The sequence below is a fragment of the Gigantopelta aegis genome, chromosome 7, assembly GCF_016097555.1.
Source record: "Gigantopelta aegis isolate Gae_Host chromosome 7, Gae_host_genome, whole genome shotgun sequence".
In the NCBI taxonomy this organism is placed as follows: Eukaryota; Metazoa; Mollusca; class Gastropoda; order Neomphalida; family Peltospiridae; genus Gigantopelta; species Gigantopelta aegis.
Window position 1 is genome coordinate 27,771,036 of NC_054705.1, and position 25,825 is coordinate 27,796,860.

General features: G+C 34.7%; 1 protein-coding gene across 2 annotated transcripts; it reads right to left on the reverse strand.

Annotated features, from left to right (window-relative positions):
• On the reverse strand, positions 1-22,098 carry LOC121377152 (26S proteasome non-ATPase regulatory subunit 14). 2 transcript variants are annotated; one of them, XM_041505052.1, is made up of 10 exons: positions 21,970-22,098; positions 15,148-15,201; positions 14,468-14,542; positions 13,550-13,669; positions 12,537-12,607; positions 11,634-11,784; positions 8,916-9,023; positions 7,980-8,054; positions 3,394-3,582; positions 1-1,153 (listed from the first exon to the last, which is right to left on the reverse strand). In XM_041505052.1, the coding sequence occupies exons 2-10, from the start codon at positions 15,193-15,195 to the stop codon at positions 1,055-1,057; spliced, it is 936 nt and encodes a 311-aa protein (XP_041360986.1). In that variant the 5' UTR covers positions 15,196-15,201; positions 21,970-22,098; the 3' UTR covers positions 1-1,054. The 2 variants fall into 2 exon arrangements, with proteins under 2 accessions (XP_041360986.1, XP_041360984.1); XM_041505050.1 differs by lacking the exon at positions 21,970-22,098 and adding an exon at positions 19,001-19,033.
• Positions 22,099-25,825: the final 3,727 nt, after the last annotated feature.

Consider the following 25,825-nt stretch of genomic DNA (forward strand, 5'->3'; position numbering starts at 1 on the left):
TGCTGTTGCAAAACATGTTTGCAGTAGTTTTTATTCTTTTCAATTTTTAAAAAATTTGTTTATCAACATTGCCAACTGCCACTGCAAATTTTGTGAGATGTTAACTAGTGAATTGGGGTTGGGTTTTTTTTTTATCTTCACATCCACCTGCTAAACTGCATTTTAAACCAAATAAATGTTAATGTAGAGAACAGTGGCTGCAGAAGGTTGCCTCTCTCATCATGTGTGGCATTTAATCATACAATGTATGCCATATATGGGTTAAGTGCATCATTAAATAAATCACTTTTCCCTTCCTTCCTTGGAGACAGGCACTTACATAGGTATGACAAACTATGATCAATCTCCTATTAAGATCAACCCCCACTTACAAGACAGACTCTTTGAGTATGTCCTGTTGAAACCAGTACTCTATAACATATATATTAAAAGCTTAGGTAATTGCTATCCTGTCTGAACGATAAGAGATACATTTTTGCTTATCTTGGTAAGTAAGACGATCCTATGTGGGGTGTTGTATTCTCTAGACCAGGTGTAACAAACGCCCCTTTAAACACCTAACAAGCATGCAGTAAAACAATATGGTGGAGTGTCAAATTAATTTAAATTTGTCAACTAACAAACAGGACGTACAGAGATAAATGGGGTGGAGGTAGGGCGAGTATTTGGGGTAGCCATTAAAAGTTAGATCACTTTGTGACCGCAAATCTGTACAGATAACAAGTGAAAATTTAATAAAGATAAAAAAACCTGCTTATTACAGATCCACTTTGCCACTGCTTGTATAGTGACACTGCCGATTGTCACTGCTAATTTCAATAGGCCATGGACTACACACTGTCCTCGTGCACTCACTTCGTGAGTATTGTAGGTGGGACCAATAATTTACTCAGGTGACCATTTAGCCCCATGGACCTCTTGTTTTACACGTGATTTAAATGAAACACAATGCTGCGAATATCCAACGACATGTAATTTTAATATGTATTAGTTCAGCGAGTGACAACCGTAAAATGAGAGGTCCATGATAAGCGTGTGTAAACTGCGAGCGCGGTCACTTGAAGACGACAGTGTGAAGCATGGAGCCGAGACACTGAACGATGTTAGTCGTCATCAACACATCCACATGTTCCTCCAGGTGGCGCTTCGGGTCCTACGGAGCAGAAAAACAAAAACACTGCTGAATTCTAAATTTACATATATTTATATTTGTACCACTCTTAAGTTGGGTTGTTTGGCTAACCTCTCACGGAGACAAACTTCATTACTGCATTTTACAACTCACTGATGTTAAAACTGCTTTTATTATTGAAAGAATGGTCATAAACATTGTAGAACAAGACACTGATTTTTTAAACCCTGAAATATGATGGAAATAAAATTTTGGTTTTGATAACTATTTAACAAAAACACAACTGACACAGTAAATTTGCTCACCTGCCTTTCAGTAACAATTAAAATAACAATTTTATGAATGTAATCAACATTTGTCTACATTTCTGGGGGGTTGATAGCAGACACACATTGAACTAAAAGACAAGAGTAAAAATATAAATTAATAAATTTCAGTTTTTTGTAAAGTGCTTCAAAGTTCCGTAACTAACAGAGTTATGTCAGAGAAACATTTTGTCAGCTAAAAGTACAAGTTCCAAAATACAATACAACTGGTTGCCAAGTTAATATCGTAAATAACTCCAACTTTTTCTTTTTTCGACCGATGAATGCACCACTAAAATAGAGCATCAAGTTGTAACAATATATACTATAGTCCATCCCACAGGGAACACCTTTTTTCATACTATGAAATTTACTACAAGTTATTTATTTTCTGAGCCGATTCATTTGCACACAAAAATTTTATTTATTTTTTGTTATTTCTAAAAAAAAAATACTTTTCTTCTTACGCCAAAGCAAACTGAAATTATTTACAATTTGTTTTACCGAATGATGGGATGGACTAAAGGTATGTAAGGTGCACTAATGAATGAAAAATAGCTTTGGGTATCCTTGCACATCATCACTTCACAGTACTAAAACACTGAATATGATGTCACAAAAAACTGATCATTCCCTCCTGAAAAATCAACAAGGAAAGAAATGTTTTATTTAACGACGCACTCAACACATTTTATTTATGTTTATATGGCGTCAGACATATGGTTAAGGACCACACAGATATTGAGAGGAAACCTGCTGTCGCCACTTCATGGGCTACTCTTTGATTAGCAGCAAGGGATCTTTTATATGCACAATCTTTCCCCACATCTCTCTGCCCACATGGTCAATAAATATACAGAACTATATGCCAGTTGGTTTCACGCATGGCGGTCAAGTCCTATAAATCTTTTTTTATTGCACGGTGAGAATGGTCTTCATTAGAATAATAAGATTAAATGGGAGTATAATAAAAAATAGCAAAATCTTTCCCACATCTCTCAGCCCACATAGGTAATAAATAAAGTGTTTGCTCACATTCTTGATGGCCACACAGGTAATAAATAAAGTGGTGTACCTGTTTCCCCACATCTTTCAGCCCACACAGATAATAAATAAAGTGTTGTACCTGTTTCCCCACATCTCTCAGCCCACACGGGTAATAAATAAAGTGTTGTACCTGTTTCCCCACATCTCTCAGCCCACACAGGTAATAAATAAAGTGTTGTACCTGTTTCCCCACATCTCTCAGCCCACACGGGTAATAAATAAAGTGTTGTACCTGTTTCCCCACATCTCTCAGCCCACACGGGTAATAAATAAAGTGCTTTACCTGTTTCCCCACATCTCTTGGCCCACACAGGTAATAAATAAAGTGTTATACGATAATAATACCTGTTTCCCCACATCTCTCAGACAACACAGGTAATAAATAAAGTGTTGTACCTGTTTGTCCCCATCTCTCAGCCCATACAGGTCAAATAAAGTGTTATACCTGTCTGCCCACATTCTTAATGGCCACACAGGTAATAAATAAAGTATTGTACCTGTTTGCCCACATTCTTGATGGCCACACAGGTAATAAATAAAGTATTGTACCTGTTTGCCCACATTCTTGATGGCCACACATGTAATAAATAAAGTATCATACCTGTTTGCCCACATTCTTGATAGCCACAGGTAATAAATAAGTATCATACCTGATTGCCCACATTCTTGATGGCCACACAGGTAATAAATAAAGTATCATACCTGTTTGCCCACATTTTTGATGGCCACACAGGTAATAAATAAGTATCATACCTGATTGCCCACATTCTTGATGGCCACACAGGTAATACATAAAGTATCATACCTGTTTGCCCACATTCTTGATGGCCACACAGGTAATAAATAAAGTATCATACCTGTTTGCCCACATTCTTGATGGCCACACAGGTAATAAATAAAGTATCATACCTGTTTGCCCACATTCTTGATGGCGAGCTGCTGGGCGGTCATCGTCTCCTCCTCCTCCAGGGCCTTCGAGTAGTTCTTGGCGAGGTCGAGCATCTCCTTGACGGTGTTCTCATTGACAGTGCAGTGGGTGTTGTAGTCCTGCAGCGTGAGGCCGTCCACCCAGCTTTTCTTGTGCAGGTTCAGCAACATCTACACAACACAAAACACACATACACATCAGTAAACAGCCTCACAACACAAAACACACATACATCTGTAAACAGCCTCACAACACAAAACACACACGCATCTGTAAACAGCCTCACAACACAAAACACACGCATCAGTAAACAGCCTCACAACACAAAACACACACACACATCAGTAAACAGCCTCACAGCACAAAACATACACATCCGTAAACAGCCTCACAGCACAAAACACACACATCAGTAAACAGCCTCACAACACAAAACACACACACATCGGTAAACAGCCTCACAGCACAAAACACACACATCAGTAAACAGCCTCACAGCACAAAACACACACACATCGGTAAACAACCTCACAACACAAAACACACACACATTGGTAAACAGCCTCACAACACAAAACACACACACATCGGTAAACAACCTCACAACACAAAACACACACATCAGTAAACAGCCTCACAACACAAAACACACACACATCGGTAAACAGCCTCACAGCACAAAACACACACATCAGTAAACAGCCTCACAGCACAAAACACACACACATCGGTAAACAACCTCACAACACAAAACACACACACATTGGTAAACAGCCTCACAACACAAAACACACACACATCGGTAAACAACCTCACAACACAAAACACACACACATTGGTAAACAGCCTCACAACACAAAACACACACACATCGGTAAACAACCTCACAACACAAAACACACACACATTGGTAAACAGCCTCACAACACAAAACACACACACATCGGTAAACAACCTCACAACACAAAACACACACACATTGGTAAACAGCCTCACAACACAAAACACACACACATCTGTAAACAGCCTCACAACACAAAACACACACACATCTGTAAACAGCCTCACAACACAAAACACATACACATCTGTAAACAGCCTCACAACACAAAACACACACATCGGTAAACAACCTCACAACACAAAACACACACACATTGGTAAACAGCCTCACAACACAAAACACACACACATCGGTAAACAGCCTCACAACACAAAACACACACACATCGGTAAACGAGTGTAGCAAATAAATACCACTTTTATTTATTTGTTTAATCCTGTCTGTGAGATGGTGCATATAAAAGATATCTTGCTACTAATGGAAAAATGTAGCAGGTTTCCTCTCTAAGGCTATATGTAAAAATTACCAAATAAATTAATGTGCTCTAGTGCTGTCGTAAAACAAAACACACTTCTTCTTTTTTCTATTATTTTGTTTTATTATTTTATTTTGATTTGATTTATTTTATTTTAACTTTGCAACAAAAATAATAATAGAGAAATTTGAAGAAATAATGAGTCAGGGGTTTCCCCAGGGCTATTAGGCATAGCGGCCCGACGCGCCTTGGTCCGTAAAGTAAGCGCTCTGACGGTGTGGAAGCGCCTTAAATCAACTGCCGCTACGCCTTGATTTGAAGCGCTTTAGAAAAACAATTTTCACAAGTACGAGCGTGGCAGTCGACTACCTCTTGCAAACAACTTGTGTACCAGTATATCAAGCACACCTAATTACTATGACAGGTAAAACACGTCCTAAATACCTAACAATGGACCAGTCGTCTGCTCACAACTGGTGTTTAGTGATTTTACCACATATACTGGGACCGCTAATCCATCAGGAAGGCGCTTACGCGTAATGGGATTCGCGTGCCGAGCAATCAAGCTTCAAGGCCGATCAAAGAAGATGCCCACTGACAGAATTAACTGTACCATTTAACTGAATAAACGATAGGTGAAGCACTTTTTAAAAGTACAGTTGAGTTGGCAATCAATCATTTCTATCCTAACACCCCCTTCCCAAAACTCCCACACACTGAAAACATCCAAGGCTCGCATTGTCGGTAGCCAGATTGGCTAATTAAAACTTATTTTTAAAAAAATGGCTAATAAAATTTGCAAGTGGCTAAAATTTTGGCTAAACCATTTTCTATCTTCTGATGTGAACAAACGGTCACATAATCTATCCGACAGCTCAAACATAATAATAATACCAAATATTCAATTAGCTTAATAGCGATCTCGCGACCGGTAACGAGAAAATCCAGAATACAGCGTAGGCCTTATGTTTATTTTAATAATCACTGTTATTAATTTTAACCGCATGCATTCGACATGTATGACAGCAATGTGACGGTAATTCAATGTCTGGAAGATCTGCAACTTGTTATTTTAACTTGTAAAGTCTTTGAACCAAAGTAATAAAAACAAACCGACAATGCGTGTCAATTTGAATACACATGCCAGTTCAGGACTGAAAGACATGTAGGCTATCCCCAAGAGCTGAGTTCAGCCAGATCAAGCGAAAACAAAACGTTCGCTACACTGGTTTGTGCGCTTCACGTTAAACCAAATGGACACGACGGACACCAATCAAATAGTTCACGAACGTTAGGAAGAACATTCGTTGGCTGAACCGAGGAAAGCTGTCAACGCGAATATACGTCACGCTTCAGAGTCAGCTGACACCCACGTGTCAAGAGGCTTCGTTGCGGACACTGAACAATACGATTACACAGAAGTAAATCTTGATGTAAATTTGTAGAAACACAATAGTTGTTTGCATCAATGAATACCTAATGGCAGTTTAATTTATTTCCTTTGTCTTTGTTAATTTTGTACCTATGGTCGAAAGATCGCGATCGCGGGAAATGAACCTGCATTATTTATACAAATTGCAGTTAAACGTACATTGAATTATCTTACAATAATCATATTTGTTAGATAATGTTATATATATATATATATATATATATATTTGTACGACATTTAATAAGTTAGCTGGATTTTAAAAATACCGTAAATTTTAATTTTATTAAGGTTTTTTTTTGGTTTTTTGTTTTTTAATAAATGGAACATACTGTGAAGTCGGCATTCTTAGCCTAGGTATTTTACAAGCAGAAATCACAACAAGCATTTAACACGACGCTGAAATCAACAGCAACAACATGGCACAAATTATGAAATTGTTGGGGGTAGGGAATTGTTGGGTTACTTTAAAAAAAAAGAGCATGATTAGCAGGATTGAAGGCAAACACTGTTTTCAACCCACTATGCCACTTATTTTGGCTTGATTTGTGTTATACTGATACTAAAAATGTAAGCACCTTAAAAAAATCCTGGGAAAAGGCCTGTGAGTTGTAACATTTGGTGTAACAGCAACATAACCACCGATAGAAAGTTTCTTTTATAGAACTTAAAGACTTACTGAAAAAAGCATCATATTCATTGAATACTTAATTTGTCTCTTATGAAAATATTTTCATTTATCATTTATAACAAATTAAAATTAATTCATCCTCGATAATAACTGTTAAAGGGACACACCCTAGTTACGTTTATTTGTTAACCATTACGGCGTGGTTTTTCGCTATTAAACGCCATTTTTCACAAATAAAATTGCACTTTACTTACATTTTATTATTTAGAATACACATTTCCATTCACCTGAAGTGCTTTTTGGTAATCCTGATGTTTGTAAAACCACGAAATGCATTTTTTGCATTTTTTCACAAAACGTGTTGTCAAGAAAAAAACGTTAAGCAAGCGAGGTCCAATCTATTTTTAATGTCACAGACGTTGGTATACCACGTGACCGTTATCATTTTGGTTCGGTTTGTTTTCTCGTGCACGGTTCGCGCAATCAACATCCGATTTGTTGTTGTTCATTTGTGAGATTTTTCTTCACAGTTCGTGAACATTTTCAGTAACAATAAAGTTCAGACAAGTAAGTGTCTCAATACAAAACGTTACAAACCCTTAAAACCAATAATTTTGCTACGTCTTACGATATCTGGAGAGGGGATACAACCAGGACAGAACAGTTGGAACATGTCCAGGAGAGGTGAAACGAACGCACCCCAAGTCTGTGAAATTTGTCGTGACGTAGGCATTGTTGTGCTTCTACCGGTGACATCAGAATACTAACTCTCAAAATTATTTCAAGCAATTGGGACATGGGGATTCCCATGGTATTTATCGATATAAAACCTGCTTTTTCACTCCATTTGATAAAAACGTAATCTAAGTGTGTTACAGGTTTGTAGATTAACTAAATTATAATTTATTTTCGCTGGATGGAACTAGGGTGTGCGGCTTTAACTTATATTATTTTCAATACCTTGCTAAAAGAATAATACTAAAACTAAATAATAAAATAATATAACTGGCCCAAATAATTGTACATGTAGGTAGGAAAAAATAGAAATTAAAATAGTGGGGTGCAATGTTAAAAAGGGCATCTACAGTATCAAAACATGCAACATGCATTACTTAACTAGACTAGGAATTTGCTAAAATTGGACATGGCAGAAACAATAACAGAGTAGGGCCTTAAGTGAATGTATACCTTTTGTTCCAGGTCATTTTTCCTGTAATTAATTGCAATTGAGTAGTAATGTCGATTCAAGCCATGAATCAATGCCTGCAAAAACACAAACATAAACATATTTACTTGTAATTTTATACAAACACATTCAACATTAACCAGAATGAAAGACCTGCTGAAAATAATAATTTTAAAATGTATATACTGAACTCCATTGAAAATGCATCACCCAGTAATGCATGTGTGAGGTTGCTACAAAACACACACTAACCCGTGTATACAATTTGGGGGATACTTATTGCCTACCATAAAACATCCAGTTATACAAAATCACTTAAATGTATTGTTTTCTTGTCATATCCTTTTTACAACAACAAATTTTATTCAGAGATGAACATCACAAAACAAAACATTATGAGTTGCCTAGCAGGCTCATGTCAGTAGTGGGTCTTTGTATCGTCTCAACTAGCAGATTTTTTTGCCACTTTAGGGGAAGTATACATGCCTATTACTTCCACCTGGATATTCATCATGTTCTTTAAACGTATCATTTTAGAGATGTCTACTAATGTTTAGGACTTTTAATAAATTGCAGACGTAAAAACAAAAAGGACATCTGAAAAAGTGAAAGTACCGTGTCTTTCTATCTCCATTGTTGCAGTTTCTGGGGATTTTTGTACAGCCGAAACTGAACAATTCAATGATTAACTGCACATCATTAACTGTAAAGGCTAAAATGGCAGCAATGTATACTGTGGCTAGATTAGAGTTCTACAATACCAATATACAGTAAAACCTGTCTGACAGGATCTGGTGTTTAGAAGGTCACATTTTAGGATTTAGACCATTCGGGTCAATGAAAGTTGGCCAGTTTTAACAAGATTCCAGTTTGTTTACAGAGGTTACAAGGCTTGTGACTTTGGCTAGATTAGACATAATTAAAACTGAAGACGATACCTGTATAGATGGTTTGTGAAGATGACCTAAATTTGAAGTTGTTTGTCTGGGTTCCTGTCCTAGAACCATCATGTTTGGGTTGATCAGTCGAAATGCATCAATGACAACCTACAACAGAGATAATACATTTAAAATAACAAACTTCAGTCAAAGTGCAACATGCAATGAAGATACACAGTCAAATCCACATAACTGTATAGTCCAAGTGCTTGCCAAATTGCCTGATTTTAACAGTAAACTTTACAAATGCCTTAAAACAAACACCGTCTTTGCCATAACAAAGAAATATACATATATCCACACACATACTGCACTGCTGTGCCAATCTCACGAGTCAACACATCGTTTGTGTCAATATGACTGGCCAGTCACAGCTACAACATATATTAACTATGTTTTTATTTCTGTTGAGTCGATACGATTAAGTCAATATTGTTTGTGTCAATATATTTTTGGGTCCCAACATAGACTTTTATTTAGAAAAATACCTCTTATGTCGAATTAATATTGTGTTAAAATAAAAACAAACATTTTAAATGTAAATATGAATTGCATGACGTTGATTTCACTGCCAAAGATCATTTATTTTACAACCGTTTCAAAACTTATCTAACAATTGAAAGCGACATGCATATTTTTTATGCAACAGGTTTAAATTGTATTTAATGGATACAAGTGTTGTATTTTATTCCTCACATATACTGAAAAAGCAGGTTCTAAACAAATGTGAACTTCATTTACAACTCAAATTCCTTTACAGTGTTGGTACAGTTAACTTGTAGGTCATAAGTAAAAATCAGTTTTCAGTAGTGTTAATTTCAGTTGATGTTTTGCTTTGACATTTGGGTCACCAACATGGATCAGCCAATCAGATGCATTTAAAACAATCTCTAACACAATTAATGTGACAGCACAAATCTCTCAAATGTGTGGGTAAGAAATTCTTATTACGAGTACATCACTGGATAACAGCCTCTGGACGGATCAAAACTGATTACCTATATGGGCTCAAATATATAGGGTAATATATATTTTCGATCTCTGTTTGCAGATTGCTTTTACAGCCACTAATTGGCTGGCTTAAAAATCACGACATTTGGTTGGTTGTTTGCCACGGTCGAAACTTCACTTTCATTCAAATAATGTTTCCATTCATGAGTCAGATTACACATGTGTGTTATACGATCCACAAGGATTCACAAAACATTTTTGTATCATTTGTTTCATAAACATGAAATGGTATATTTTCATAAGCAGTGGCTTTAGTAGCATAGATTTTTTTTTAATGCAACCACAGTCGTATTATGTTGTATTGTAAACATTTGACTGTAAAAAGAACACTGTTATACCATGACGTCACTTACATTATGTCATGTAATGTGCTTAAGATTATATGACATAATGGCTGATGGCTTTATGGTAGACAGCAGAGGAATTTTTTTTAATTAAAAACCAGCTAAAAGTGGCAATAGGTAATAAAGAGAATAACCAACGTGCTACAAATTATCTGGGTCTCATGAATGAAAGTTGTAAAACCCTCGCCAGAGGCTCATGTTTACAACATTCATTCACTCGAGGCAGATAATTAATAATTCCTCATAGCTCGTTAATTACTCTCTAAGTCTACCATGTAGGTATTTTAACAGGATGGGACTGAATGTTCATTTTATTTCCATGGTGTAAGTAAGGCAGATTTCTCTTTATCAGGATATTAACATCATTTCAAGTACATTTTTTTAATTTTAATGTAATTTTGTCTTACTAACATGTTTCTATATCAATATTAATTAAGTACCTGTATCCAAGTTTCATACTTTTAGAAAGATGTGAACAATTAGATTCATATTATGCACCAGTCTGCCCCCTCATACATGTACATGTAATTTTTATGTATACTATCAGCCATCTTGGAAATATCCAGAAGTAGGTCTCGGATAACATGCTTCTATATCAATACTGATTCTGATTATGTATCCAAGTTTCAACAGGTGTTGAAAATAGAGCTGCAACTAATACACCAAGTGGTGAATACAATATGTATCACGAATATATTGTCTTGAATATGAATAAATAATAACAAATACCAATAATTACAGTGAATCTACCAATACTGTACTACTGACTTTCTCAATGAAGCAAGCCACCAGTGAATAAAAGTGAATAATAGCATTTAAATAGTAGGATGTGTTTAACATTAAACTTTGGAATGATAGACACTGAAAATTAAAAAATTAAATGTCAGTTATAAAAACTAAATTATAATAAAAAGAAAATCAACAAGATGAAAAAAAAAAAAAATGCTTAAAATACTTCTGTTTGTACATACAGATTGCAAGCTGTGGTCTTTCTAAATTTATATAATTAATAATAATAATAATAAATATATATTAAAAAACACACGAATATATTCGTTCTTTGGGTACCAAATAAGGAATACGTATTGTGGATGGCCTGTATTCGGTGCACCAAATACATGAGTGAATTGTTGAAGCTCTAGTGGAAAGTTTCATGTTTTTAGGTAGATGTGAACAATTATTCTACACCCATCTGCTGCACTAGTTTAGGAATTAGCCTTGGTAATAAAACATACTACTAACCCATCCTGTGAAAATGAAGCGAGAAGAGGAGATCTGAAGAGGAGATTTCAATGAATCATAGTGACATGTTTTTAGGCTGACTCCATCTGACTGACGGTGAACTGAGATCAGTGTTAGTTACCTTTCCTTTGACACTCTGTATGGGGTCGACGACCACCGCCACCGCTCGCTCGGAAAGGGCCTCAAAGCTTTGTTGGGTGTTGATGTCGACACCAGACAACCAGCAGCCAAACCCAGGGTGAGAGTGATACCAACCAACCACCATTTCAGGTCTGAAAAAAACCCACCAAGAAATAAATATCATCAGAACAAAGCTAAGTTTGTTTTGTTTACTGACACTATGACACTACTAGAGCAAACTGATTCAGTAATCATTGGCTATTGGATGTCAAACATTTGGTAATTTGACATTTATTTTTAGAGAGGAAACCCGCTACATTTTTCCATTAGTAGCAAGGGATCTTTATGTAGTAGTGTTGGTATAAAGTGCTCCTACTGGCAGTAGCTAGTGGGAATTTTCCTATTAGATCAGTTGGTAGAGTGCTGGACTCTCGTACAGAGAGACTGTGGTTCGAATCCCTTCAGTGGAGGTTGATTTTTCTGTTACATTTGGACCATCTCATAGACAGGATAGTACATATCACAGCCTTTGATATAGCAGTTATGGAGCACTGGGTGAAACAAGAAATAGCCCAATGGGTGCACCAATGGGGATAACTTCTAGACCAACCGTGCTTCAGACGAGCACTCTCTAACTGGGTTGTCTCATACACACCGCCCCCCCCCCCCCACCCACCCCCCACAATAACTCAACAATCACCCGTTTTTATGACAAGGCAAAAATAATCATATATTAGTATGTACATAAACAGTGAGTGCTTGGGTATGTATCCCTATAGAACTTCGAAGTATATTATCTCTTTCCAGTGCCATTATCAACATAATTTGCAATAACTAGCTTAACTTTAACTAACGGAAATAACTTCTTTCGAGAACTATAGCACACTCCAACTGTTTGACTAACCTGCCAGTCTGTTTAAGCATGTCTAACATCTTTGCCTGGAATACAGGATCCACCGCTTCCACACTAACACCCTGTTGACAGACAATGACATCGATGTATAAATACACACATCTACAGGCAGTCTTCTACTTGCTCTTTCAAAGTTTCACAAATCTAACACTGCTAATAAGTATACTAAATCACACAAATCCATGGCTCGAAATAGTGACCCATGAAAAAGCAGTCCATTTTTAGACCTAGCAGGTGCAATAGAAATCCACATGCTAAAACCACCATTAAATCTCAGGTCATCAACTGGGCCATTTTTTGTATTTCTTTGACCTGCTGTTTAAACAAATAACAGCAAGCCATATTTAACTTCCAGTTTCAAGCCATGATGTCATTCGTACTCAAGTTCACAGATGAATCCCATCTTCAGTACAACACAACGGCAGAAAAGTCACCTGTCTGAAGTACCCTTTTTAATATCTTTTGTTAAAATCATAATCCATAAAATATAGTAAAGGGACAAATTTGCTATTGTTCATGCTGTAACATATGATTTGATTTTCCAATTGCAACATATCAGATAATAATATTAAAAACCATAATCACTGGCCATCATATCAGAACACTTCAATTTATGTCATTACATATATTATATATTTAGGCATTTGCTGATTTTTGACAATTGCCAACAGCAGTTACTCATAACTGGTGTGGAATATTTAATTATATTATTTTCAAGCAAAATATGTCTGGTTTATCCTGTATTATTTTACTTTCTAACTTGTCTGGTATACCTTGTCCACTAATAGTAGTGCTTACACACTACACAAATGAATTGTACACAAGAGTTAATATATTCCACAATATGAATGTTATATAATATTATCTGTTTTAGGAGGCAGGATTGTAAGCATTGGGAAAACCACAAACAAGATCCACTCATTTGTTCCAGCCACTGATTTTGTTTATTTGTCATACTATTTTCTGTGCACAATCCATGTGTCTGCTATAACTGACAAACTCACTGTGCCGGACTGTGGCATGGCGAAGACGTCAATAACCCGCACGGTGTAGTCGTCGACAAACTCTCCCAGCATCAAACCCATCACCTCCATCGGAACTCCTGCCCGGCCGTGCTTCAACATCTTACAATAAAACATAAATACACTAACTTAGGAACAAGTTGATGAATAGACCAACCACTTATGTAAAGAATAGATATGTATCTTATATATTTCTCAATCTATAGACGCTTTTGATACCCAGGTGTCATACAACATACTACTATTAATAGTATAAAACAATTGTACAGAACTTCAAGCCTGTCTGAGAAATGTAGATGTGGCCCATATACATTTAAGTGTAATGTTAAAGTTTGTTTCGCTTAACGATACCACTAGAGCACATTGATTTATTAATCATCACCTATTGGATGTTAAACATTTGGTAATTCTGACAAAGACTTGGAGAAAACCTGCTACATTTGTTCATTAGTAGCATGGGATCTTTTACATGTATATGCTCTTTCCCACAGACAGGACGCATACACTGTTGTCTATGATAAACCAGGCAGTTGTTGTGCACTGGTTGGGAGGGAATAACCCAATCACAGAATGGATATACTCAGGTGATTTGATCATACAACTCAAGCACCTCGGGCAAGCACACTCCCGAATGATCAGGCTAGATACCCCCCCCCCCCCCCAATGTGTAATGTATACAAACAACAGGTGTAGAAATCAGAGGCGTTCAGGCATTGAAACAAGCAGTCTGTTAACTCAAGTACACGTAACCACAGACCTGTAGCAATTAAAACAAATATTGGTGCAAGATATTTTATTTATTGCTGAATTCTCTGATTTTTCTTGTGAAAATTATCCTTATTTTCATCTACATCAGGCCACATGTAGTTAAGGACACATACTGTAAGACTATGAACTTACCTTTAGTAAAGCTAGAGATGAAATGTAAACCTGTTCTTGTGTGTCAACAACAGGTGCATCAGCTGGAGTAGAGCCCTGAGGAAAACAAAACACTTATTACATGCATCAAATGAATGAATGGATGTTTAACTACACCCCAGCACAGAAATAGACATCAGCTAAACTCTTATATACTAAGTATTACATACATGTATGAATTTTACTGTGCAGTTACAATTCATTTTTCGTTTGTTCTGCTTTGCCCTACTATGAAAATGGAGACAGATTAGTCATTGCAATTACATTTATGTATTAATATGTGCTGCAGACACTATACAGAAAATAGAGATTAGTATGTGAGCTTGTGTGTGCTAATGATTATATGAAATGAGTGTCACGATTCTTGTATTGCTCAAGTGTAATTATTTCTTTATTATTATTAATTTTTTTAAATGAATAACAAGGCCTGTCAAAACGCATCTACATGTACATATAGAAGGAGACAACAAAATGATGTCATTTTATTATGCAACATCTTTTATAAAAGAAATATACATTTAGTAATCAACCAGTGACAAAACAAAATAAATTTAGAATGAACATTAATGAAATATGAACATTACTTTATTAATGAAATATGAAATGTTTACATATGAACTGTTATGAACATGTAGTGATGTACACATAAACATACAAAATACCTGATTCAATCCAGGCATTCCGCCACCAAGTCTGAGGAGCCGATCCATTACAACCTAGAATGAATGCAAACATAAAAACAAACATACAGGGAAATGTGAAGCCTTATTTACTTGGTGATACAGAATATACATTTGTAAGTCACCACACACAACCAACCAAACTGTTTCCTGACCATAACTGACTTACAAATTACACAATTTTTTTTTTTATCATATTCACACTTGGAAAAGGCTACACTTTTTGTAATATTATAATATATATCTAATTCTTTTTTAATCCATTCCATATTTGGAATACATGTATAACTTTTCAAGTAAATATAATCTGCTTAGTTAATAATATAACTAAATTAATTGGATCATTGTTACTTGTTCTAAAACCCAAAATTACATTTTCTTTTGTAAAATTTATTGATATACCTGTTTTTTCAAGGATCCATTCTGTCAATCCTTTCCAAATGGGATTAATTTTACCAGTCAAAAATATATGAATTAATGTTGATATTTCATCTTTACAAAAAGACCAGCGTCGGTGGCATCGTGGTTAGGCCATCGGTCTACAGGCTGGTAGGTACTGGGTTCGGATCCCAGTCGAGGCATGGGATTTTTAATCCAGATACCGACTCCAAACCCTGAGTGAGTGCTCCGCAAGGCTCAATGGATAGGTGTAAACCACTTGCACCGTCCAGTGATCCATAACTGGTTCAATAAAGGCCATGGTTTGTGCTATCCTGCCTATGGGAAGCGCAAATAAAAGATCCCTTGCTGCTAATCGGAAAGAGTAGTATATGTAGTGGCGACAGCGGGTTTCCTCTCAAAATCTGTGTGGTCCTTAACCATATGTCTGATGCCATATAACCGTAAATAAAATGTGTTGAGTGCGTCTTTTATTTTTACAAAAACAACAAAGTGGAGACTCGATATATCCTATGGTATGTAAAAAACGGTTATCTGGTAATATTCTGTAGATAATTTTGTATTGAAACCATCTTAATTCTGTGTTGTCCGTGCTGCGAAACGGCATTGCATTCATAAGTTTCCAATCGTATTCTTGATAATGACAGTTTAGCTCAATTTCCCATTTTAAATTGTATGGGTTTTTTTTTAAATTTTGATCCAAGCAATAGATTATAATAATTTTTACTGCCTTTGCAGTTTATGTTGAGTTTAGAATTATTGTAAGGAAGAATGGGGTTTTTTAGTTTTATTTTGAATTGTTTTATTTTATGTATCTTGCAATACCGCTTGACTGCACTTAAAATATTATAGTAATGTATAAAATTAATTTTAACATATATTGTAATAAATTGTTCATATGTATAAAATTTACCATTGTCATCTATTAAGTCATTTATATACCTAACCCCTGCTTCATACCAGTCTTTATAAAATACTGATTTATTATTTATTTTAATGTCATCATTATACCAAATAAATTGAGACTGTATGTCATTGTCACTACTGAGTTTGTTCTTACATATTTTGAGGTATGCACACCAAGCCAATAAAGTGTCTTTCTAGAAGTTATTTTTTACTATTGGCACAATTTTTTTCTCAATATAATCTGGATCAAATTCCATTATATGGTCAAACTTATCAATCACGTTTAGTGTTAAACAATTTCCATTTCAAATTAGAACTTGTACATAATTTTTTGATACTAGTAATCTTTTGTGCCATAATAAACATTTGGAACTTTAATACCTCCATCTCTAATATTGTAATTCATTTATACACGTTTGACCGTATCTGGTTTTCCTTTCCATATAAATTTTAAAAGTTTCTTTTGAAATTCTAGTATTAAATTAGTAGTCGGATTTGGAACAGCCAAAAATAAATGATTTAGTTTTGCCATAAATAAGGATTTTACAACAGTGTTTCTTCCTAATGGTGTTAAAGTTCTACGTAACCAAATATTCATTAAAGATTCAATAGCTTTCACTTTATCAGTATAATTAATTTTAACTATCTTTTCTAAATCAACATCAAACTTAATTCCCAATAAATTAAACTGGTCTGTCCAATCAAGTTTCCATTCTTTACATAATTTATAATGACTGCGGTTTTTTTTATCCTATCCAAATCAATTTAGTTTTCTCCACATTCACTTTAAGACCTGAAAATCTAGAAAAAAAATGTTTAAGTATTCAGAGTAGCATATAGACTTTTCTCCGTTCCATCTATATATTACTGTTGTATCATCTGCAAATTGAGTAAATAAATATTCAATGTTACCAAGTTTTATTTCTTTTATATTATTATTGTTTTTTAACAGTCTGGCTAATATTTCTGCACAGAGAAGGAAAATATATGGAGACACCGGATCACCCTGCCTACACCCTCTTCCATATATGATTTAACTTAATATAGAAAAGAAAACATGTAAAAGGAAATGCTCTTTTTTTTGTGTGTATTTATTTCACATTGTTCGCAAAATTTATACACACGCATTATTTTCACACGCATTATTTTTTTACAGATGACAACGGTCATTCGTGAAATTTAAATGTTGTGAAAAAACATGTCGCAATATACAGACCTTGCTTTTTAAGGTGTGCGGGTGCTATCGCGCTCGTACAGCGCACGTAATTTCAATCTGGCAAGTGTGAAAAATAACGCTTGTTACACTTAACAAACAGCGCACGTAAAATAATTTTGTATATTGATTGCCACTGTTTACCTTATGTAGCCGATAAAAAGATCTGTTTAATAATACCAGAAAAAAATGTTACGAGAACGGTAGCGTCCATGCAATATTTTAATATATGACTGGTACTTATCTTTGCTATACAAATTGGAAAACACAGGTTTAATATACATCTTCGAAGACGTACCAATCCTATCAAAATTCTTTGCCTATTTAATTTATTATTAATTAGAAACAATCCACTTCTGTAAGGTAATAGATCACAAGGTCTGATAAGGATAACTCATTTATACTGTTCATATAATTATGACAAAAAGAGAAATGGGATTGAATTAAATAATGGCATCTGTAGCCTACACAAATGAACTCGTTAATGAAATCAGCGAAGTCGGTACAATTGTCTCGATTAGTTCATAACTGTTAGCCTACAAAGCTTACGTAATTGCAGGAAATAATAAAAAGAATGAAAAGAAATGATAATAGGTATGTAGGAATAAGCCTAGGTATTTTTGTTACGTCTATTATTTTTCTTTTTTATCTTTAAAAAAAATCAAATAAAACTTCATTTAAATATTTGTATTTCAGCCAGAGGTTAATGAATTTGCATGTTATTTAGATATGTATATATGTACACACTATAGTAACAGTAATCAATGATAATTTCCGACTATTTAATTTTTGTTTCGTTTGTTAGAAAGTCACAGACCATGTGACTGGAACATGATTTGATGCGCAGTAGTCTGTGGCATATTGACCAATCAGAGCTATCGGGGTCAGATTATTTTTAGTCTTAGAATTCTGCACGCATACGCTGGTTTTACAACTTATTACCATAATACGCATTGATGATGGGGTCTACAATTATGGGTTTTTTTATTATCTTTATTATGGCATCCCATGTTTGGAATAAAATCCTTTGCAATGACAGATTTTTTTCAGAGTTTGTATTTTGTTATTAACAATATTGGGACCGTTCTAGATCAATGGCGTAACGCTGTCAGAGCGGTTTGTAACTTGTAGCAGTAGGTTAAATGATGTTACAAAATGTTGAGGGAGCAGGTTGGTTGCGTAATTGTTGAATTAAAAATGCCACGTCAATGTCAATGTCCCAACTGACACTATCAACTGAAGTAATTGTAGGCCCACATTTCACGAATTTTTTTTTTTTTTTTTAATGTTTTAATAATATGAGTCAGTAGTGCACACCTGATATGCGTGGGTCATAGTTCATGAACCACCTCCTCGGAACCAGTGTTTTTTCCCCATCCCAACTATCCTAATCATGTTCGTTGTATATAAAGTGAAATTCAAGACAAGTTGATTCCTATATATGTTTAGCTGCACGTTCATCAAACACTGAAAAGGTATATATATAATTGTGTGCATCAAATTATCTGAATAGTACAAATTGTAATTAAAAAATCGAATGGTCTGCATCAGTGTATACGTCATAATTATATTTCTATAGTACTACTCCTGAAACTTTTTAATAAACTATAACTGAAAGGGAAAAGAAGTCAGACTACACTAATGAACCAAACAACATAAAATTCGAAGAAAACATTATTGGTTTATTGGTTCATTTTTGCAACATATGTCTCTACATTTACATGTACCAATTACTAAATTAATAAATGCTTGATTTTCACTCACCTTAGCATTTTGATGAGTGCAATTTTTTACTCGCCTAAGCGTTTTGAGGTGTGCGATTTTTCACTCGCCTTTGTTTTTCAAAAGGCAAAGACTGAATATAAATCTGGTTTACAGTACATGTAAATTATTAAATTATTGCGGTTATATGATGTTATATGGAAAGGATGTTAGAAGCTGATTTTTGTGTAGTAACTAAATTTAGTGTGTTCTGGTGCGTGTGCATGAATTTTAGTAGGAGGTAAGAGCTGGACTGTGCCAAGCAATGTTTGGTGGGGGTGAGGTAATACCTGCTCCCCCAGAAAATGTATGGAAAAGAAGAGAAAATTTACTTGAGCAGGGAGAGAGTTCAACACCCCTGACAGCCCCCCCCCCCCCTGCATATGCTCCTGTTTGTAATCATATAAGAACTGTTTGTCATTTTTATACAACTGTCACAAACCATATAATTTTATACTAAAAACCTCAAAATATTACATGGGATACAATTTCATAAAATAGGTCATAAGAAGAACGTTAGTAACTGATTTATGAATTATGTGTATTTTTAACTAAGTAAGTTGTGCTGTTTATAATTATAAGAATTGCTTGCCATTTTGTTGATATACATGTATAACACTAGCAAATGTAATATAAAATCGATTCACTAAGCTATACGATTTTATACAATTTGTGACTGTTATATATCAATAACTTCACAAAAAATTACAAACAATTCTTCTTTGTATAAAAATTACAAACAGTTCTTATATCTGTAGATGATAAGTACTGTACACTTGCTTTCATTTCTAATTTATATATAATTACATATTGTACATGTATGTAAGTAATCAATTACAAATGTGAATACATTGTCCAGTAATCATGATGTCATTGTCAATGATCACAATCATGATTACATTTGGAACCACAAATATAATGTATGCACAAGTAGTGAAATGATGTTACCAATATGAACTTGTGAACATTGCTAAATTAGCCAATTGCTATTTTTTATACAAAGTGGCTACACTATTTAGTCTTTGGCTTATAAAATATGCTTTTAATTAATCATGTTTTAATAATTTTTAAGGAAATACTCTACATAATGTCTGAAGATTGGCTATTTAAACCAAAATGTATTCCAGAGTACCAACTGTATTTTACAACCATACTAATTACATATTGTACATGTATGTAAGTAATCAATTACAAATGTGAATACATTGTCCAGTAATCATGATGTCATTGTCAATGATCACAATCATGATTACATTTGGAACCACAAATATAATGTATGCACAAGTAGTGAAATGATGTTACCAATATGAACTTGTGAACATTGCTAAATTAGCCAATTGCTATTTTTTATACAAAGTGGCTACACTATTTAGTCTTTGGCTTATAAAATATGCTTTTAATTAATCATGTTTTAATAATTTTTAAGGAAATACTCTACATAATGTCTGAAGATTGGCTATTTAAACCAAAATGTAATCCAGAGTACCAACTATATTTTACAACCATACTAATTTCATTCATTAAAATATATTTATAATGGATAATTTTGGATTTACTAAATCATTTGTACACAGTCACTGTATAAGATTCAGAATAACACCAGCTGATAATGTTTGGGAAATGCCCGACTGATCCAGATTCTGGTTATTCACAAAGTTTGCATTGTTCTCGATACACATGTATGAACTGTTCGAATGCTCGGTCTCCAAGCCTGCAGCATTATTAGAATAGAATACAATGAAAGATCAGTTCTATTGACTTAGTATTGTTGACACTGATTGAGCAGTGCAACAGGCACTGTTACTTGAAATGATTTATATCTAATGGGTTTGGTAAATTAAGAGTAATCAACAAAGTAATTACAGACTACTATACAATATACATATCAGCAACTTGATTTAATTGATTATGACTGCGATTACATGGCATTATCAAACATTGTAATCAATTAAAATTATGTTTGTAAAACTCAAAATACATAATCAATTATGATTACTGATTACTCCATCTTATATATGGCAAATAAATTAAAGAAATACTAAAAAGAAAGTGATTTATTTATTTTTTAACCATATCTAAAATTATTACAATCTTCATATATATATATATATATATATATATATATATATATATATATATTTCGCATTGCATTGTTGTGGTGTGGAGTAACAACACATCAAATTCCTGCCTTTGTTACTGAAACTTTGTATAAATTGTAAAGCCTACTAAAGGCTGCAACAGTCAAAAGTGATGCATAAAGTTAGTCTTTTAGCACAAGGGAAATTTCTAGTTCCAGCAAAAAAAATTGTGTTATAGAACTATATAAGTGTCCATCTGTTTACACTAAAATTCTTATAAAATATGACATTTATAAAAATTCTTTATTCAAGCGAAATCACAAACACTAAATGATAAATCATGATGATGATTAAGCAAAATAGAACGTTAGCAATACCGTGGATGGCCAGATTTAATTATATTTACAGTAATATTATAATAATAAATATTGAGTAAAGCAGACAAACCTATTAAGGAAATAAATCAATAAAATAGTATACAACAAATTTTCATTTACTAAGTCCAGTGAAGAAATACGTCTAAATTGCACCAAAACTTTACAACGAAAACAAAACCGGAAGTATATTGTAAGGGAGATAACTCAAATACTAACAGTAATAAACTTGAACATTAATACGGAACCGTATAATTTATAAGGGAAAAAAATGTTTGTAATGTTTAATGACCGACACCCCAAAACAAGAAAACAAATGCAACCACAATAACACTTACCGATTAATAGCTGATGACAAGCATATGCATTTTTCCAGACAGAGCAGAATATACAACGTCCTCTAATATACCAGTCGTGAAGCACTAGCTGGTTGGAAATCGAGAAATAAAATCGGCCTAACCACTGAAATGGTTGACCCACTAGCTCATCGCACTTATAGGTTATCGATGAGCGAATATTTATTTTTATTTATTTATTTTATTTATTACTCACATGGTCTACAATAAACGGTTACATAAATATCATATTTTCCTCCGCTATCTTTCTGGCACGGGTCATAATGTAACACATTGAAAACTGCTATTGCACACTATGTTCCTTGTGAAATAACTTTCATTTATATCCGTCCGTCCGTCCGTCCGTCCGTCTGTCTGTCTGTTTGTCTATCTGTCTATATATATATATATATATATATATATATATATATATATATATATATATATATATACACACACACACACACAGAGAGAGGAGAGAGAGAGAGAGATGGAGAGATGAGAGAGAGAGAGAGAGAGAGAGAGAGAGAGAGAGAGAGAGAGAGAGCGGAGGGGGGGGGAGATATTTCATGTTTTTTGTCAAATATGATTTATATCTCATCTCGTGAAGTTTGCAATCATATCTCACGAGTCTCGCTTGTGAAATTTTCTGTTTATTATATAACTTTTGGCAATTTACCTTTATTTTTAAAATGCCAGCAGCAAAATAGTTTCGGCTTTCTTACAGTGGAAATAACACTTTCTACAGTGACGATAACATATTTTAGAGTGAAATAGTGAAATTTCCACTCTAACATGTGTTGTCGTCACTGAGTGACTGATAACACTATTATTTCACTGGTAGTTTAAGATATTTCACTAAATGTTATATAATCAATGCATTTATCTATATACCTATCTCCTCTCTCTCTCTCTCTCTCTCTCTCTCTCTCTGTCTGTCCTGTCTGTCTGTCTCTCTCCCTCAACTATGTTTTTTTAATGCAGTGGATTTTTTTGGGAGAATAAACTTATTGTCTTGTCAAATTAAGTTAGTGCGATATACTCATGCATTGTTAAACTGCCTGGGTACGATTAGCAATTTTTAAAAATAAGCTTTGATATTTAAGTAACTATTGTACACATATATTATGGGGTGTGTTTATTTGGAGCTTTATTGTTGTGAATTAAGTTGAGATAGGCTGAGTTAGAGTTTAGTGCTAGTTTTGATTTAGTAAACTAGTCTGTGAGTGGCAGTCCTCTTTTTGGCGGTGCAAGAGGGATGAAATCTTCAGAAAAGGGTCTCCTCCAGACTGCCTGTCTTCCTATAAACGCTCGCTCGATCGATGCCCGTCGGTGGACCTATTCGGCTCTTTCTAGCTCTAGCCAGTGCGCCACGACTGGTATATCAAAGACCGTGGTATGTGCTATCCTGTCTGTGAGATGGTGCATATAAAAAATTCCTTACTACTAATGAAAAATATAGCGGGTTTCATTTCTATGACTGTGTCAAACTGACCATATGTTTGACATCCAATAGCCGATGATTAATAAATCAATGTGCTCTAGTGGTGTCGATAAACAAGACAAAACAAACTTTTCCTACGAGACACCAGATAGATTCACAGAATCAACCACGGCCCTGACCATATAAATGACGGTTTTGTTGCTCCGATTAGGTGTTTAATTAAGTTATAAACGTGATTAAAGGTCCTTCACAAATATGTTAGTTCCTTTATAAACCTGTCTTATGTTTGGTCAATATAATTAAAATTAGCTCCACTGGTTAATTACTATTACCTGTGGCTCTAACAACACCCCGTTGGAGCTCATGTCCAGTTGACCTTTCATTCGACCAATCAAAACCTTACTTGCAAAATCATGCCAGTGATTTGAAAAGAATTTGAAAACATTCAGAATTATGCCGAGGATGTACGAAGTGGTTCGGGTAAATTACGAAGTTTTAAGACAAAAAAAAATCGTGATGGTATAGCCATAAAATCTATTTATACTAGTATACAATCCAGAGTTTATTACTGCACTACCCCCACCCGCCTTTTTAATGTTGAAATAGACCAACAAGTTCGCATATTGCATAAATAGTCTCGCCCGATATTTTTAGAATTTGTATGCTCCCAAATAATGCTATAAAAGGCGAAGTGTGATTGGTCGATATTTAAATTATTATTTATAGATGAAATGTCACCTGGACATGGGAGTCCACGCAATGCTGTTAGATCTACTGGTAGACCAGTGTAGCTAATTTTAATCAGATTGGTGTTTGGTTTCAGAGATCGACAAAACAACAATGAATAACAAGGGCGGACCCAAGGGAGGGCACCAGTTATAGCTGTCACTCCCCTCCAAAAAACCACCAAGTGCTCCTTTTTGAAGAATTTATTTACAATTTTCATTGAAGTGCCATTTTTAGGAAGTTGCTCCATGTGCCCTTTTGCCCTTGGTCCCTCCCTAAAATATTTCCTGGGTCCGCCCTTGTATAATATAATATGTATTTTACAGGGTACAGAATACTGCCCAAGTGACCGTTACAGGCATGTGTGCAGTGAGGAGATTCGCGGTCGAAACTCCCATTTATTCAAAGCGATTTTTTCTTTTTTTAAATATGTGTTTCGATGGAGCATGACCCGACGCTCATAGAAACTTCGCTCGTTAGTCTGGACCCTTCCCTGCAAACTTTCAAATAATATATACTGATAGGAAAAGAATAAGGGACCAAACCAACATTAAAGAGTGACTGCAACCAAAAATTTTATCACAAGTTTCAGAAAGTTAACGTACGTGAGTACGTGTGTACGCGCGCATACAATATCGAATCGAATTACAATATAGCCCTAACTATAAAAGTGGAGCATATTATTATTTATTTTATTTTTAATTCAGCCATCTCCGGCTTCGCCGTGCCTTATAAGTGTGATAACTCATTTATTAGTCTCCTGAGTCTTGTAAGTGTGATAACTTATTTATTAGTCTCCCGAGTCTTGAAAGTGTAATAACTAATTTAAAAGTCTATCTACAAACTAAATAATCGCTACACAACCGATGTTCACAACGCTGACTAAGGTTAGTTATAATAATAACGAAGTACTATCCTAACGTTACAGGTTGCATTTTACAAGAAAAAAGTTCCGCGTCAAGGTTCGAGGTATACCCTCAAATAGTTTTTGTGCAGCATACACAAGATATTGAAACCAGAGCAGGCTAACCCCAAAAAATGGAACCGATTTTCAGCAAAAATAAGAGTTGCTAATAAAAAAAAACTAAAAAAAAACTTTCAATAAATCTCTTAAATTATATTTGACCCCTCAGTTTTTGCCGGTAGATTAAATGAGAATTGCCACACTTGTTATTAAATTTCATTTCAATTTATTTTCGTGCTTATATCAAATTAAGGTTCAAGCACGCTGTCCTGGGCACACAACTCAGCTATCTGGGCTGTCTGTCAAAGACAGTGGATTAGTGGTTAGTGAGAAAGAAGAGGATGTAGTGATCTTACACCTACCCATTGAGTCGTTAAAACTCACTCTTGGGTGGGAGCCGATACCGGGCTGCGAACACTGTACCTAGACAAAGAGTTGTAAGATATATGGTATCTAACGG